The 18,354-nt window shown below is 39.2% G+C and overlaps 1 protein-coding gene across 2 annotated transcripts; it reads left to right on the top strand.

Moving 5' to 3' along the window:
- Positions 1-16,630: 16,630 nt before the first annotated feature.
- Positions 16,631-17,998, top strand: LOC148037252 (RNA polymerase II transcriptional coactivator KIWI-like). 2 transcript variants are annotated; one of them, XM_087677273.1, is made up of 5 exons: positions 16,631-16,791; positions 16,870-16,992; positions 17,087-17,192; positions 17,447-17,469; positions 17,582-17,998. In XM_087677273.1, exons 2-5 carry the CDS (start codon positions 16,885-16,887, stop codon positions 17,639-17,641), a joined length of 297 nt encoding a protein of 98 aa, XP_087533399.1. In that variant the 5' UTR covers positions 16,631-16,791; positions 16,870-16,884; the 3' UTR covers positions 17,642-17,998. The 2 variants fall into 2 exon arrangements, with proteins under 2 accessions (XP_087533399.1, XP_087533398.1); XM_087677272.1 differs by having other exon boundaries at positions 16,633-16,791; positions 16,873-16,992.
- Positions 17,999-18,354: the final 356 nt, after the last annotated feature.

The raw sequence follows: 18,354 nt of genomic DNA, 5'->3' as shown, positions 1-18,354 counted from the left end.
AGTAGTCCTAGTGACCTTGTCCTTCTAGCCTATTAGGAAGCTAGTTTTAGGAATCCCTATTAGTTGTGAGGTAATAAGGAAAGCCTAATAAATAAAAGAGAAAAATTATAAATATATTTGAAATATATATAATGTAAAGAGGGGTTCTAACCCTTGAAATAAGAAAATATATATAATGTAAAGAGGTGTTCTAACCCTTGAAATAAGAAAATCAAAAGAAAGATTTTTTTCAAAGAGTTGATGTTCATTGCCTTGCGAAGGGTTAGTAGGTTCCTAGGGACGAGTCCAAACTCAAGGATGGCATTTTATCAATGCCTTGTCTTCCAGGTGGTGGCATTTTTTTGAAAAGAATATGAGGATGGTTGGAGCGAAAATAAAAGTAAGCAAAAACAAACAAGAAAATCATATCACCTCGTGAGAGTTTGGTAGGTTCTTAGGTATCGAGACTAGACCTGAGGTCGTGCCCTATTCTCCTTGGGTCACAATATGCTCAGCTCCCTCCTTTTTACACATCTAAGTACAAAATAATGAAGAATAGAGATTGAGCAAAAGAAAATGAATATAAATGAGGCAGGCTATATGAGTACTTGCCTAATGGGAGTTCCTAGTCCAGTTGTCTTAGTTAAGGTAGGCGGGTCATGCCACCACTTAGGATAGCCTCTTTAATAGTTCTTTTAGCTGGTCTATGTTGGAATAGTTGGTTAACATTAACAACTAGCTCTTGTTGGCCTATCCCTTGTGGAATTCATGTCTTGATTGTTTTAGAGAGTAGGGTGAGAGCTAGGTTGTGCTATGTTATGTATTTTATTCGAAGCAGCTTGATGCCTTTTTTTGTTTATATGTGTGTGTAGATCAAGTCATAGGTTTGACTGCCTGAGTCAATCTATCTCATAGTCGCCAATTAGAGTTGGATTTTAGAGGTTAATTTAAAGCACAAATGTGGTATTAGAATTGTAAAAGTGATATTTTTTGCAAAAAAATGTGTCGATCATAGATCAAGGAGTTGGAGTTTTTCTAGGTGCATTTCAACACCAAGAATCCAATGCAAGTGTTTATTCATTGAGCGAAGTGTGTTTGACCCCCCATTTAATGGTCATAAGGTCTAGCATTATGAAGTAGCTACTTGATCCGGAAGATAGAAAGCAAGTGATAGAGGTAATAGTTTTCGATACCAAGAGGCTGCTCATCCAGTCATATCGCAAATCTGAGGTCGTTTGGCCTGAAAACCACTTCAGAATAGTGGGAACGCAAGGGATCAAACTGGTTATTTGGCAAGTTAAAGTTTAATGAGGCTTAACAGAAGACTAAATTCAAGAAACCATGTTGTGAGGAGGGAGGGGGTGAAAATTTCTTATGCTCTATTTTTAAATGCATTTTTTGGAGATTCGTAATCAATAAAATCATGCCTCCTCCTCCTGGGACTGAGATGCTGCAATTCTTTGCTCCATATCACCATAAATAGCAAGAGATTTGATACATTGTATAAAAAGTTCATATGTCAATCTTTCTCTCTCCTCTTTCTCTCTTACCATAATTGCTATTATATAGGCTGAGAGGATGGGAGGAATGGGTGCCGGTTCATGTAACGAGATGCAAGGAATGGAGTGAGGAAGCATGAAGGTGAGTATCGGCAGCTGTGTGATGGTATTAGCGACTCAATTTTTCAAAATACTATGAATTGTTTGATAAAAATCCAATGTACATACTTCTATGGACTGATTTTTTGCCTGCTTTTTTTGTCATATATTTCAACCAATGTGTCAGTACTAATCAGTCCAAAAAAAATGCCTGAAATCATTTTCAGCCATCATGTCATAATTTTTCAGCTTCCTTTTTACATGACATAAATATTTTCTTTCAGCCTTAGTCATGGCCGGAAGAGACTTATAACAGCCCATACTATTGGCTATACATACATATAAATTTACTAGAGACAGTTTTTGTTGTATGAGGAGGTTCAATCTTTCTACATGACGCACTACCATAGCCTCCCTTTATAGTAGCGCAGCCCGAAAACCCTTAAATTCTCAGGCATTAGGAGGCACATGATAATCACGCAGTCGATCTCTATTTCAATTATGGTTAACACACACAGTAAGAAATTGGACAGCTTGTCCATTATCCTTGCTTCAGATTCGAGCATAGGAAGAACCATCATCAAGAGCTTTTGTTTCCAAGCGGGATTCGGAAATGTAAGGTTGCCCAAGAATGATAGGTAACTACAAGAGTCTTGAACAAAAAAGTGAAAATTGTATTTTATGTCTCCAATAGTTACCTGCACATCAAGACATGCAGCATATAACTCTCCAGAAGAGTTGTTTGCAGCTCTCATTTGCCAACCTGGATCAACATCTATAGGCCATCCGCCACTTTCATAGAGACTCCTTGCCATGACGTTTATCTCCAAGCCATGGTCTAAGAGCGCAATACATGGTGTTTCTTTTTCTCCAATTTTGATGATTGTCTTTGTTGTTGCTCTTGCCCAATGCGTACGGGAGTAGTGATTGCTTGGAATGAAACGAGCCTCTTCTTCCTCATGTATGTGCTGTAGATGGCCTTCTTTTTGAGAGGTGGGCTGCCCAACTGGTTTGGACCAGCCGACCATTACATTTTCAGCTTTCACTTCTTTAATTTTTGCATTCATGTTTTCTTTATCTTCATCTTTAATTGCTGCAATTAATTCTTTAACTGCTTCAAGTTGAATCCCTTGTGAAGCTCTCTTCATCCTGCACAAAAACTCGAGGAACTTGTAAAAAAGCATGCACTGTTTCTTCAGCTTCATCACCAACATATTGCCTTTTCCTTTTGATTACATTAATAATTACATCATGGAATTCACGTTTGGCAATTCCAAGAATTTTTCCTAAGGTAAATTGAATTTTTCTTCCTAGAATTCGTTCTTTTAGGACTCATTTGAGATCGGTAGCCTAGCTGCTTGCATTTCTTCTTTCCTTTGGTCTTCTTTGTTTGTGGCACATCTTCCATCTCTTGATCTAGGGTTATATTTTTAGCAAGCTTTGTTTGTTCAGGCATTCTTCTAGTTACCCGTTTCAGAGGGCCAGAAGAGGAAGGCCCTGGTTCATCTTCTCTTCTTCTCTTTTCTTCAATCAAGACTTCTTTATTATTTACGTAAGCCAAATGTGCAAAGGCAGAAAAAGAATCTACTGGTTCTTTTCAACTAGTTATTCCTCGAATATACTGACTCAAATCTTCTTTGGCTGCTTTACCATGTTCCATTTGATCTAGTGCCTGCATCCATACTTTAGATTGCACATTAGCTTTACATGCTTTCAAACTTGATTTAATTGGCTCAATTTGTAGCCCATAGGTAGTTGCATCAATTGCTGCATAGGCATCCTTTACAGCTAAATCTTCTAATCTTTTCTTCATTCCACTATTGCCAAAATTTGGCTCGACCAGTTTCAGCTGCATGAATTTTTCCATCTTTCCAAAAGACGAGCTTTTGTGCTTTAGCCTCATGGAAGGCAAAACACTCCCTCTTGTCATGTTGTTGGTTGTCACACCAAATACAACGCCTCTTAAAGCCTTCTCTCGTGGGTCTTTGAGTTGATGCTCGTCCTCGCTCTTCAACTTTGACATCCAACTTCTCTACTTTGGAACTAATTTCTGCAAGATTTAGATGAAGGTCACGCATGCTTTTAATGAGGTCATCCATTACATCATTTTTAGAAGGAACAGAAGAAGAAAGAGTTGGTTGATTAGTCAAAGAAATAGGGGATTTTGAAGTTGGAACAAGCTCCATCAATGGAGTTGTTGAAGTTGAAGTAGATCCCAATCTTAGTCGCATCCACTCTCCTCGAGCAATCATGTTAACTGCATCAGTAATTTGGACGTAGCATCTTCTAGGCGATCAGTAAGCTTCTCTTGCAGAATGGGATCTGCAGCCTTAAGGAATAATTCAATCTTCTGACCTTCCATACTTTGTTGGTCTTCAGCATCAAGTTGTCCAAATTTACTTTCAAACTCATGGTATAGAGCTGTTGCAGCTGGGTTTTTCAACCCATTCAATAAAACTTTTATTTGTCATTAGGCCAGAGTCTTCTAAGAAGAATTCTTCTCGTAGGGATTTTTTGAATGCAGCGCAATCCGCATCTTGTTGAAAAAGACCATGGATTCTTTCTTGAAGACCATGCTTGGCTAGTCTGGCAAAATAACAGCTCCATGCATGTTGTGGTACACTAAAGAAGAGCATTTTTTCAACATATAAGCGAACAAAAACAGAGACATTTTGACCATTAAATTGTTTTAATTCACGCCCAACTTCCTCTAGGGCCTTGATAGCTGTGGATTCAATCTTCTCTTCGTCTTGCCTTTGTTGTTGTTGTTATTGTTGTTGTTGTTGTAACATTTGGATTTGTTGTTGCTGAGTTTGCTGCAATATGCGCACCAATTGTTGTAGAGTATCTCCTGAAGAATCCCCCATCTTGGAGTTCTCTTACACCGATCTTCAGGTCAGGTTCACCATTGTCACAGAGCATAGGGTTGAAGGTCACCACAGGGGTTTGGCAAGAGAAGGATGTATGGGGGTTCAAGAGCTTAGACTTCGGAGATGGTAGAGATAAGAGAAGGGTTGAAGGTTTCAAGCCAAGTTCTTGAAGATAAGAGATAGTGGGGTGTAGGTAGATTCAAGGAGAGGAGTAGACAGAAGAGAAGGGGTTCGAAGAGATTGAAGATGCAGAAGAATACTCCCAAAAATAATTAGAAAATATAGAAGAATACTAACAGAGATGAAGCCTGTCAATTTCTTTTAGCATTATGAGAAAATATAACTTTAATAGACAAAAACGTGTACAAAATAATACATTCTTCTATGTTGCTCAGATTGCCAATCTGATGCTTCCAGTGACTCCGAAAGGGGGATTAAATACCATGACACCTAGCCAGAATCATGTCGGATCACTCCTTCGTCATCTCCCACTTTCGGAGTGATGTTCACTATCTGAAAACAGTGATCGCGCGTCGCGCGATTTCACTATACTCTCTTTTTACATAAAATCCTCTCAAATTAGCTGAAAGCTACATGCTTTCTTTTACATGTCATCCTAATCTAGAAGTTGTCTATAGTTTTATGGATTTTTTACAAGAGATAATATCTAGAATATAAAAAATTGACTAAAATCTAATATTTTTGAACCATGGACACTAACACTAATGTCTAAAATGGCATTGGATCTCTAAATCTAAAAGGAAGCCACACTCTGGATTTTTTTTTACACGGTGTGCACGTAGTGGCACGACAGTGTTGGAAGATCCTATTTTAGATATTGGATGCAAATTATGGTGCCATGTTATTTGGATCGGGTACTTCTATTGGACAAAAGGGATACATAATTTCTCCTATATGGCAGGAGGCAAAGCTTAACTTGAAGATAAGTTAAGGAACTTGTTTGTCAAATTGCTCTGTATTCATGTCTGTGCCATAAATTATGCAAACGAACCCCATTGCCTAAAAGGCCTAATTAAGGAAGTTGATTTTAAATGTCACACATAAAAGTGTTAGGACCTAATTAGATAACTAAAGAACGCCTATTGAGGGAAGCGGGTGTGTGAAAATCCCGACAGGTTTGTCCTACGGAAGGGTGGTCCCAAAGAACTAGGAGGCTTCTCACAAGGTTTTACTGCCATTGGACCTTTAGGTACTCTTAGGTTAGAACCCGATTCATGCCATTTTAGGGGGCCAGAATGGGACTATGCCCTACAGGTAGAGAGGTTGAGTGGCACATTCCTCTTGTTTGCCATTTTCTTTAAATCAAGTGCGGCATGGGTCTGCTTGGGCTTGGGTATCTCTGGGTAAATTAGGATGTCCAGGACTCGTCGATGCTAGAATGCTGTCAGGAGACCTTGACCACTAGGGACTCAAGATTCAGGTCGATCCTAACGGGTTTTCTGCGAATGTTCTATTGCGAGGCGGACTCGAAAAACCCTAGGTGATAAACCCTGTGACATTCCATGGGAGTATCGGGCGACATCGCTTAGACTTATCTACGATGGACCACTAAAAATGTGCCTAGATAGTCGACAAGCGGGCACGTTACAGTTGGTCTCAGAGTGAAACTTCGTAATGATATGGGATTGATTTATGTATGGCTCGTAGACATATCTTAAGCAGAGTAACCTAAATGGTATGGTCTGATTGTCAGGCACCTTCTGCATCCACAAATGCTGACATGTAGGAGAAAAAATTCCTTCTCAACCAAATTAAGGCACCCGAGTTTGAGGGAGAAGGGATAGATGTCACAACAATAGAGGCAGAGATATGGATTGAGTCGATGGATGATTATTTCTCTACTTTAGGAACCGCTTTCTCCAATCAAGCAATGATAGCCAAACTTAAGTTAGTTGGCCATGCTCGGATATGATGGAAGTAATGGTGCAAAGATCAAGATATTTCTGAAGCCGCTATCACTTGGGCTTAGCTGAAAGATTCTATACACTGACAATACCTTCCACCAACCTACCAAACTTTGAGGATGAATTAATTCTTCAAGCTCAAGCAACTGGAATTAACCTTGGAAGCCTACTATTCAAAGTTTGTAACCCTACTAAAATACGCACCACCTATGGATATTGTGCAGCAAGTATCCAAGTTTCACCATGGCCTAAACACTCCTCTAAACCACCCTCTTGAAGCAATGTATCCAACATACTTGCAAGATGCATTACTTCGAGCAACTCCAATCATCCAAGAATTTAAATCATGCAATTGTAGCAAAGATGATTCCCAAGATCATCAGGAGGACAAGAGATACCACTTGTGTAGAGAGTTAGGGCACATCTGTAGTAGGAGATGTCCTAGCTACCAATGTTTATACTGCAATGAGTTAGGGCACATCCAAGTAGACTGCCCTAACTTAAGTCTAGAAGATATGGAGCCTCCAAGGAAATGAAGCTACACAAGTGCAGTCTTTGGATATATATAGAAATTAGATAAAGACGAAGATCTAGAACCTACAACACCTCTTCAGGATGATTAGAAATCCTAGAAATTTTGTCGACATGAAGTACAACTTGTATTGGAATAAACTTTACTCTTATAACTACAGTTAACCTAAGTAATATGAGTTGCATCTATTTTGAGCCTAGAAATTGCAATGAAATTCTCTTAAGTCATTTCTTTTCAACTAATATAGATCGGGTCTTGCTAGAATGTCGAAGCTTGGAAGTATTCTTTAGTATTACAAGCAAAGCCGATTATCCATGGAGCTCAGTCCTAAACTAAGGAAAGGACAATCTGGGAACAGAGTTTCCGAAATAAAGGAACACTTTGATCTTCTAAAAGGATCCTAAGGCGATTTGGTCTAATGAAGAAAATTCTGCCAAGGACAACCAAGAATCTTGTGACTGCAGGTGAAAAAGCTTCACATTGTTTTTATTGCAGGGAGTTAGATCATTTCAAAAGGGAATGTCCAAAGCACCCTAAACACCGATGCTCCCAGTGCCACAACATTGGACTACGTCAATTGTCCCAATAGGACTCAAAGAGAACTTGAACTTACAAGGAATGAAATTGTACAAGCTCCAGTGATCCAAAATATACCAGATACTTAGGAAACACCTAGAAGATATCCATGAGATGTAACTACAATAAACTCTTGTAATCCAGTTTCATATATATCAAATACAATAAGTTGTTATTCAATAAAAACCGCATGCTTAAGAGTGATGAGAGTGTCACAACAAATGCATGATGGGTCCTAACCCACAGGCCTTAAGCCCCGTTAATGCTTGGCTTTCCCATTTTCTTCTGAGATGAGGACGTCTCGAGTTCTATAAGGGGGAGAGGATGTAAAATCTCACTTCTGCAAAAAACCCCCTATTTTAATTAAAATTAATTGAAAATTTTCCCCCTATCGCCGATGATAGGTGGCGGGGGAGGGGACACGACAGGTGGCAGCAAGGAAAGACAGTGTGAAGACGCCAATAGGGGAGGGAGTCGAGAAGGAGATGACGGGAGAAGGAACTTGACGATGGAGAAGACAATGAAGTAGATGAAGATGATGAAGCGGGAGAAGAGGATGATAATGTCGAGGCCACGAGCCTACTACCCCTCCAAACCACCTGTCCCAAACCGTTGCAACACTACCACCACTACTCCACCATGCCCCTCTAATAATACCACCTCTCCCCCATTATATAAACCCCCCCAATCGCAATGGAGCCTTAGGGTAGGACCATGATGCTACAGGAAAGAGAGACCACCTTTCCCCCCTTACCGTTGTGAGAAGAGAGAGGTACCACCTCTTGCCCCCCCTTAAGCGAAGGGCATAGAGACACCTTATTCTTTTCCCCCCTTATTTCCGGGAGAAAGAGAGGGGGAGAGAGGGTGATAGGGTGGGAAAGAGACACCTTATTCTTTTCCCCCCTTATTGCCGGTAGAAAGAGAGGGGGAGAGAGGGTGATAGGGTGGGAAAGAGAGAGAGAAGGTGAGAGGGAGAGAGAGAGAGAGAGGGAGGGAGGAAGGGAGAGAGAGAGAGATAGAGAGAGAGGGAGAGAGAGAGAGGGAAGGTTCTGAGAGATTCCTCCCTTCCCCTCCTTAGAGGGTGGCCATCCCCGCAATTTATTCCCTTTCACCACGAGTTAAACCCATCGTCGCAATCAAGGGAAGTCATCCCAGCACACTATCTCTCCAACAAGAGACAAAGGGGGAGAGAGAGATTCATAAGCTGAAAGTACGGCCCCCAAATGGAGGGAGACACGCATCAATGGTAATCCTGCATCCGACAAAGGAGCCACTGGCCAAGGCATTTCTACAAATACGAATACAATGTCGGGTATGGATAATTCATATCCGAATATCTAGGTACTGATTTCCATCTCCACTATTCATTGAGACATAGGGTATGTCACTTTAGCATGTACATGAGTTCTTTTTAACAAGTAACCTAAATTATTTTTCAATAGTTAATGAACTCGTAGGGGATTTTAGGAAATTATTTACGTATCCATAGATGACCGTGCATAGGTTTACTCATATGACGCATTGAGGTTCGCACAAACCCTTGTATCCAAATACAATCATTAGGATTAAAAGTACGACGCCTTCCAATAGTGATTATGGCTATCAAACCTATTTAGGGTTGGGCTAGTTGCAACATCAACTCCAGGGAAAATGAAGGGCTCAAGGATTAGGAAACCCTAAGTCATTGTACTTGCTCAGAAGAAGGTTAGGTTAGCGAACAATGCAAGTGAGCCTATATCATGTACAGTGTTTAAACCCCTAACATATGCCCTAGCTGAAGAAAGGAGTGTTAGGTAAATTTTACATGGAACCGCTCCTGATTCCAAGGGGGAGAGCAAATACGTGATGGAAAGGTTTTCGCGACTTTTCCTGCAATGTTTGGAAAAAGGATACCATTGTTTTTATGATTGATCAAACAATGTCCTAAATGCTTTTGCATTAAACTAATTGTTGGACGTGATTTGGATTATTATTCCAAGGCTTGTGTTTGATGGTAAATGCATGGCAGGGGTCTATGATGACAAGTTGCCATGGGAAATAAAGGAATGTTTCCTTGGAAGATGATATTAGGCTGATTGCCTTGATTGTGCTTGATTCTTAATTGGATTAATTAAGGAAGGATATTTGCACGGGTGGATCATCTCCAAGATCACACCGCGGATTACCCCGAAAGGGCACTACTCAATTCACAGGTCAAAGGTCGAGTGGTGAAAAGGCCCACCACAAAAGTTGTGTCTCACTCTTAGGTCGCTTGGGGTCAGTGGAGCTCTGGACACCCCTTGGCTACTCTGAAATGGAGTCAAAGCCAACGTCTAGGGTGTTGGAAGATCCTATTCCAGATATTGGATGGAAATTATGGTGCCATGTGTTTTGGACTGAGTACTTGTGTTGGACAGAAGGGATACATAATTTCTTCTGTATGGGCAGGAGGTAAAGATTAACTTGAAGATAAGTTAAGTAACTTGTTTGAATTTGTTTGTCAAATTATTCTATATTCATGTCTGTGCCATAAATTACACGAGCAAACCCCATTCCCTAAAAGGCCTAATTAACGAAGCTGATTTTAAATGTCACACATAAATGTGTTAGGACCTAATTAGATAACTAAAGAATGCCTATTGAGGGAAGCGGGTGGGCAAAACCCCTGATAGGTCTGTCCTACGATAGGGTGGTCCCAGAGAACTGGGAGGCTTCTCACAAGGTTTTACTGCCATTGGACCTTTAGGTACTGTTAGGTTAGAGCCCGATTCGTGCCGTTTTAGGAGACCGGAATTGGACTATGCCCTGCGGGTAGAGAGGTTGAGTGTGCATCCCTCTCGTTTCCAATTCTCTTTGAACCAAGTGTGGCATGGGTCTGCTTGGGCTTGGGCATCTCTATGTAAAGTAGGATGTCCAGGACCCGATGCTAGAACGCTGTCAGGAGACCTTGACTACTAGGGACTCAAGTTTCAAGTCGATCCTAGTGGGTTCGGCCACGAACGTTCCATTGCAAGGTGGCCGGGCTCGGAACCCTAGGTGGTAAACTTCGTGGCATTCCATGGGAGTGTCGGGTGGCATCACTTAGACTCGTCTCTCAATGGACTGCTAAAAACATGCCTAGATAGCTAATAGGCGAGCAGTTACAGGGCTGCAAAGGATAAAATACACTTAGACTCAAAGGTATCATTAATGGTAAGGTTGCATATATTCTTGTGGATATGGACAACACTCATAGCTTTGTCAATACCAAATCTTTGAGTGAATTGAAGTTGCTATCCATTGATATGGAACTATCCTAATGGATACAAGTTGCAAATTGTGCCTATGAGTCTAGTAAAGAAGTGTATCCATGTACTTCTATTGATTTGTCACCTTGCTCTCCCACAATACACTTCTTTACTTAGGTCATATGACCTATGAGTCCAAACAATAGAAGTACATGGATACACTTCCACAATATGACCTATTGTTTGGACTCATATGGATATCCATGTATCCATATGACCTATGAGTCTAGTAAAGAAGTGTATTGTGGAAGTGTATCCATGTACTTCTATTGTTTGGATCCACGCTAATTCCTTGCTCTATTGATTTGATCACTTTGGATATGGGAGCAATTAATGTTATTACTGGTTGCAATTGATTGAAAACTCATGGCAAATTTACTTTGGATTTGGAACAAAAGCAAATGGAATTGAATTGGCAAGGGCACCACATATAATTGAAGGGCATTGAACAAAAACACATAGAGCTCATCTCCATGAAGAAATTGCGGAAAGAAATCAATGCTAAGTCATGTATCTTCACTCTTTTTCTTGCAAAAGTAGATGAAGATCAACCACCAAATCAACCATCTTCTTCTCCAAAGAAAAGGGACCCAAAATTGGAACCACTGTCGGAGGAATATAAGGATTTGTTTCAGCTATTATCATCCTTGTCTCCTAAACAAGAGGTTGACCATCCTATTGACTTGTTACTCAACACAAAGCCCATCAACAAGCCTCCCTATTGCTTATGTAATTTTGAGAGAGAAGAGGTAGAGAGACAAGTCTAGGAGTTGCTACAGATGGGCTTAATTCAGCCAAGTCAATCACCATTTGCCTCTCTCGTGCTGCTAATCAAGAAGAAGGATGGATCATTTTGCATGCGCATAGATTATAGGGATTTGAACAAGTCAATGGTTAAGAATAGGTATTCTATTCCCTACATTGATGATCTATTGGATGAACTTAAGGATGCAAAGGTCTTCACCAAAATAGATCTTCATTCAATAGGCCACCATCAAATTTGAACGAAGGAAGAAGATGAGTTCAAAACAACACTTTGTATTATTCAAAACAATCCTTGTATTCTTTGATGACATCCTTATCTATAGCAAGTCTAAGGAAGAGCATTTGAGGCATGTACATCATGTCTTTGACACCCCACGAAGACACACACTCTTTGCCAAGATGACGTAGTGTTCTTTCATGGAAGATGAAGTGGAATACTTAGGTCATATTGTGGGAGAGCAAGGAATTAGCGTGGATCCAAACAAGGTGAAATGTGTCGAAGAAATCCCTACGAATTTGACATCCTTGAGAGGATTTCTTGGATTATCTTCTTTTCATAGGAGGTTCATCAAGAACTATACTCATGTGGCAACTCCATTGACGGATAGGATTTTAAAAAAAGCATTAGAACTCCATAGGCGATAAAAGCTTTAATGAGTTGGCATCTCTTTTAATTTTAGCACATAACTTTGCATGTCTGGATTTATCTAAGGAGTTTATCATATGTGTAGATGCTTTTGGAAGAGAAGTAGGGATTTTTTTATATCAAGATCATGGAGTTGTAACTTATGAGAGCCAAAAGTTTGATGACAAGGAGCACCAACAACATATTTATGAGCAAGATATGTTAGCAATATTGCATGCTATTAAAAAGTGGCATCACTATATCTATGGTAGTTATTTCAAAGTCAAAAGTGATCATCACATGCTAAAATAATTTCTTCTATAACCAACTTTGTCTCCCAAGCAATGAAGGTGGTTGGCCACTCTTCAAGGATATAACTTTGAGATATCATATATGGCTAGAAAAGATAATGTGGTAGCAAATGCTTTGTCAAGAATGTGGGCATGTTCCATTTCTGCCATTTCCACAGTGCATAAAGATTGGATCCATGACATTCAAGAGGAGTACTTGCTTGATAATCAAACATCCAAAATGATGAAGGAAATTTAGCAAGGAAAAGGTGAAGAGTATCCAAATTTTAAGTGGCACAATAGTCTTTCTTGGTATCATGGATGGGTCTATTTGACTCCTCATTTGTCTTTCAAAGACTGTATTTTGCAAGAGATGAACTCTTCACCTTTAGTAAGCCATCATGATTTGTTCAAGATATTCAATAATATCCATAAGAGATTTTTATTGGAAATGAATTTGGAGGGATGTTAAAGATTATATCATGAGATATCTTCTATGTCAATGAAACAAGGATTCCATGCTTCTACCTGGCAGATTGCTTCAACCACTACCTATTCCTCATGGGAAGTGGACCGACATTAGCATGGATTTTATTACGAGATTGCCCACAATAAAGCATAGGTGAATCCTCATGCTTGTGAAGAGTTAGAGAAGATGGAGGGTCTTATGAAGCAATGCAAGGAAAATCTTAGAAAAGCTCAAGAGACAATGAAATCCTATGTAGATGAGAAATGAATACATGTGGAATTTAACAAAGGTGAATGGGTTTTCTTGAAGGCTCCAAAATCCTATTATGCTTCTCTTAAAGGAGGGCATAATAAACTTTCCTATTGATTTTATGGTCCATACAAAATAATCAAGCAAGTTGGGATCTTGCTTATCAACTTGATTTACCTTCAACTACTCGTATCCACAATGTCTTTCATCATGTATCTCAACTAAATAATTATGTTGGTCTTAAAACTCAAGTTCTTGAAGAACTACCTCCCCTTGATGAAGATGCTTTGATAATTTATGAACTTGAAAAGATTATCGACAAGTGGGAGAAGGTTCTAAGGAACCAAATTCTTATGGAGTATCTCATTAAGTGGAAGAGTTTACCTATGGAAGAGTTTTCTTGGCAGCATGCTTCGTATTTGGAACAATTTCCATGCCTTCTTCAAGAGGAGACTTCACTCATTGAGCAGTAAACAACTTGCTATATTAAATTTCTATATAGAACATAATTGCTTTATCTTCATAAAAATTGGATTTTGATAGTATGGCTGGGTATTACACATTGTCCTCTGCATTTCTATAGCTCACATATGAGAATATAACACTTCTACTTCAAGTTATGGCCAAAATTGTATTGCAATTTGTTTTGGACAGCCTACAATAGTTTCTTTAGCATATATACTTCTCCTTCATCAAGTTGTATGATCTTCTTCAACTTGGAGTTTCATTTCAACATGGATCCATATGTTTCAAGCCATCCTTGTAATATTCATTGTATCTTGTCCCAATTTCAGCTTTGAGGACAAAGCTCTTTTATGCTGAGATGGCTTGTAATAAAGAAAAATAATACCTTAGCCAATATTTAGCCTTAGGTCTAGAGTTAGATTTAATAAGGGTAAGTTGTAACTTGCCAAGCATCCTTTTTCCAATTCTAAACACTTCGTGTCTGAGGTTTCCACCTCCCACCATTCATTAAGGGTATATACTCTTTAGCCACCATGGCATTGGGGTGGACCCCATGCCCCCATAGCATGAGGAGGATATCATGCTACAACCTCTCATAGATGATTCTTAGTCATTGTATCAATTGGTAACATGATTCAAGGCAGCCTAGCTACCCTAGCTATGGCTTTCTTGTCATTATCATATTTCTTATATTTTTAGTATTTTAGTTTATTGTGGGAATTAGCTTCTTTATAGAAGATCTAAAATTGTAGCTTTCAGTTAAACCCCCATTTGAAGCCTTTTGCCTCAAAATGAGCTATACTGAGCAATTACAAATAGAGCCTAAATATAATACTAAGACTACTTGCAACCCTTTGGCATAGTCTCTTAGCCAATACTAACAAAAAGAAAAAGAATCCTAAGAGGATATGCATAACCAAAATCAAAAGCATCAAAGCATAGATAGTAATCATCATATGAAAGACAACGAAGTATAAGGCACCAAAATCAAAAGCCTCAAAGCATAGATAGTAATCATCATATGAAAGAGAGTGAAGTATAAGGCACCAAAGCCTTGGATGAAATAGAAGTATGCAATGCCCAATGTCTCAACTACAATAGCATATCTTGGAGCGGCAATTTCACCAAGTACATCTCTTGATTCCTTATCAACCTTAACCATGACATCTTGGTTTTCAATAATCATTGCTAAACTAGTTGTGAACCACCACTAACCACATGAATTGATTGAACACTCTATTGTCCTTCCCTTCAATTGTAGCTTCTTTCAAGCTAGGAATTTCATGCGTTCTTCCATCATCAATAATGTGAACAATCACAAATCTTATTTCTACACATTCATAACAACTTGCTCTATTTTTACATAATAAATAATATGCATAGGCACAAATTCGTTTTTCTACACATTCATAAACAACTTGCTCAATTACATCAATTTGAACTACCACATCATTACCATTTTCCATGACTTACATAACCTTCCTAGTATATTCTTTATTCTTCATTTGTTTAATTAAAGCATGTCCCAATTTACTATTCAAAACATTACATTGATCTTGCCATTCATCATCAATATTTTTGAAACTCATGCAAAATACTCTTATGTACTTTTAACATAAAATAATCTTCTAATACTTCATAAGGCCTAGTCATAATTGTTGATTGTAGACCAATAATTACCATGCATCATGAACTTTTTTTCCTTGTGCATTTTTCATCTCTTCATACTCTAGTCCTTGCATAAGCATTACTACATCAACATATATCTCAAGGTTTTGGAAAATTAGATGCTCCACCCTATCAATGGTTGTAACTTGTTTTTTTCAACATATCATATTCTAGTTTCAACGTTGCATAACTATTAATAAAACATATCATTTTTGCACAACACTTTGCTTGCAACTCCTTGGCCCAGTTTAAAAAAAACCTTGCAAACATCTTATCCTTGCCAAGACTTTCTTAAGATCCTTCACCTGGTACAAAAACTCTCTTTCTCTACTTTCGTGTTGCAAAGTTGTCTCTTCCATTTCTTTAAACAAATCCTCGGCATGACTTTTCCACAACTAACTACTATTGCAAATCTTGCATTGAAATCGACTTAACTACACCCTAAATTTGAATAGTTTGTAAACAAAGGGACACATGTTTCAACATACTCATAGCATATGCCAATCCCTAAATTGGCTAAATAACCATAGCCAAACTTACATTGTTGGTTTGAAGCATGTAAACATTACTTCTTAGGGTACCAATAGCAGAAAGCTTCTAAGCATTGTTGGTTTGAAGCATGTAAACATTACTTCTTAGGGTACCAATAGCAGAAAGCTTCTAAGCATTTGAAACACTAACTTTAGCCATCACGCTATTCAAACTTTCAAAATAGGGTCACCTTTCCATTGGTTTACATGACTAAAGGTACTATGCAACACCCCATATGGGTAAGCCAGCCTTGAGCTGCTCCTAGGACTTGAACTCAAAACCTCATCAAACTCACACACCCACTTTACCAATTGGCCTACTTGGGCTGTTGTTGCCACAATTTAGGGCGGGTTTGACCACTCGTCCGAACTAAGTGGACTTGCCTTTCTGTTGATTGGAAACACTTGGTTTGGGTGAGGGGTCAAGCCCAACTCGAATTGTGGTGGACCTAGAGACTGAAATATTGTACACATCATCATCATCATCATCATCGCCATTGTCGTCATTGTATGTATGTATTATGAGAGACATGTGGGATGAATGTTAGGCCGGTTACACACAATGGTGGACGCCAAATTTTCAAAACAATCAGTGTCCATTGGGGCTGACGTGTGGCGATTTGATTCGGTCCACTTTTTTCGGTTCGTGGACACTTAGGCGGGGGATCTTCTGTGCCCAATATTTTTTCCGTGGCCACTAACTAGATGACAAAGACCTTTAACATTAAAAAATTTCATTGCACCTAAGAGGTTTTGAGCCCTTGCCAGTGGGGAAGGGATTAGGCATTAACTTCCCCTAGGACATAACACTTTTGCTGTTAGAAATGGTCGTATTTGATGCACTGTTTTACGGGCGGCAGCCTAAGGCGACCATGCTGCAAACTCTACCTCCTGTTGTAATCCGTTTTCTTACTGACATCCATATCTAGCTGGTGTTGCGGTCGAACCCTGTGCGCTAGGGTTTCTCGACTGCAGAAACCACAGGTATGTTGCAGAGAAAGCAGGTTCTGTCCATGAAGGATCTGTTTTAGTCCGGTGCAAAACTCACTGTGCTGATCGCAGCAGGCCAGCTTAATCATGTCTGGAAGGAGGAAATTCCATGTCTACGGATCCGATGAGGAATCGCCCGTTCAGAAAGTGGCCAAAACAGACGCTGATGTGGAAGGAGGTGTCTCTATCTGTGAGGTCATTCTTCCTATCTCAGAGCAGCTTGTCCTTGATGGCTGTGTTTTTATGGATTCGCACCATCGCCTCGTTATAATTAAGCTCACTTGTATAGCTATCAGGTAATCGAAAGGTGTCAGTAAGGGTCTTCAAAGGCAAGGTTTATGTTGATATAAGAGAGTACTACAAAAAGGATGGAAAGGAGATGCCAGGCAAGAAAGGTATGGGATTCTGCTTGTGTTTTGTAAATTTGCTCTGCACCAGTTATTAGTGGCGTTTGTTTTCATCTTGAATGTGCCAATTTGCTCTGCATCAGCCATTAATGAATTCTGTTTTTTTCTTTGGTGTTTCAATTTGCTCTGCATCAGTTATCAATGGAGTCTGTTTTGTTCTTTGATTTGTCAATTTGCTCTGCGTCAGTTACTATGTATTTGATATTCTGTCATTTAGCCTCCTGCTCTGTTTTTTTAAACAGGAATTTCCCTTTCCTTGGATCAGGTATTCATCTGGCTCAACCTCTATTTAATCCTGTATTAAGTTACTGACCGTATATTCAATATACTCATGTTCATTTTCATTCTTCCATTGTCATATACTTTCAACTTGGAAGTGGGAGGTGTTAAGAGATCACATTGATGCCATCGATCAGGCCATTGAAGAGGATGATTGAATGTAATTTTGAGTGCGTCTAAGGATCAGGCTGATTTGAGTTTCAAGACATCATATCCCGGTACTCCAAGCAAACTTCTATTGCAAGGAGTTAGTTGCCTATGTTTTGGTGGTTGGCATTTATATGCCATGAACTACTACTAGCCTGGGCTTTACATCCTGTTACATAGCGGTTGTCTCATTAGATACCTCCAATGAGCTAAGCTCGAGTCCTGATGGTTCATATAACATGTTGTGGCTAATACCTCTATCAGCTGCTGACTGTCACTTATACATTCAATTAGCTGTTTTATACATCCTTCTGTTTATATGACTGATATTTGTCAGTTTCAATGTAAAAAATTTCAAGTTTGGTTCAGCTAACTGCTCAATTCTGTTAGAGATAGCTTTACTTTCGTTTTAACATTAAAATGGGATTCAGTAGTTTAGCAGATTTTACATGTGCATTGCTCCAGTGTTTGGTGATGCCATTCCTTGCCTGGGTAGTTCCTGGCTATTGTTATACACCTATTTGATGATCTATTTGCAATACTAAGCCAAGCTAGGGTTTGTCTTTTTCTCAGCAATCTGTTCATTCAGTTCACGTAGTCTATAAGATATAGAGTATTACTGCACTTGTTAGCACTGCTTGTGCCATATCTCTCATCTACTCACATTTTTACTGATATTATTTCTGCTTTTTTGTCCTTTTGGGCAAACCAATGATCTACGGTT

This window comes from Lygodium microphyllum, chromosome 4 (assembly GCF_053477565.2).
Source record: "Lygodium microphyllum isolate KBCC chromosome 4, Lygodium_microphyllum_v1.1.10, whole genome shotgun sequence".
Taxonomy (NCBI): Eukaryota; Viridiplantae; Streptophyta; class Polypodiopsida; order Schizaeales; family Lygodiaceae; genus Lygodium; species Lygodium microphyllum.
This window is presented reverse-complemented; position numbering and strand designations above follow the sequence as displayed.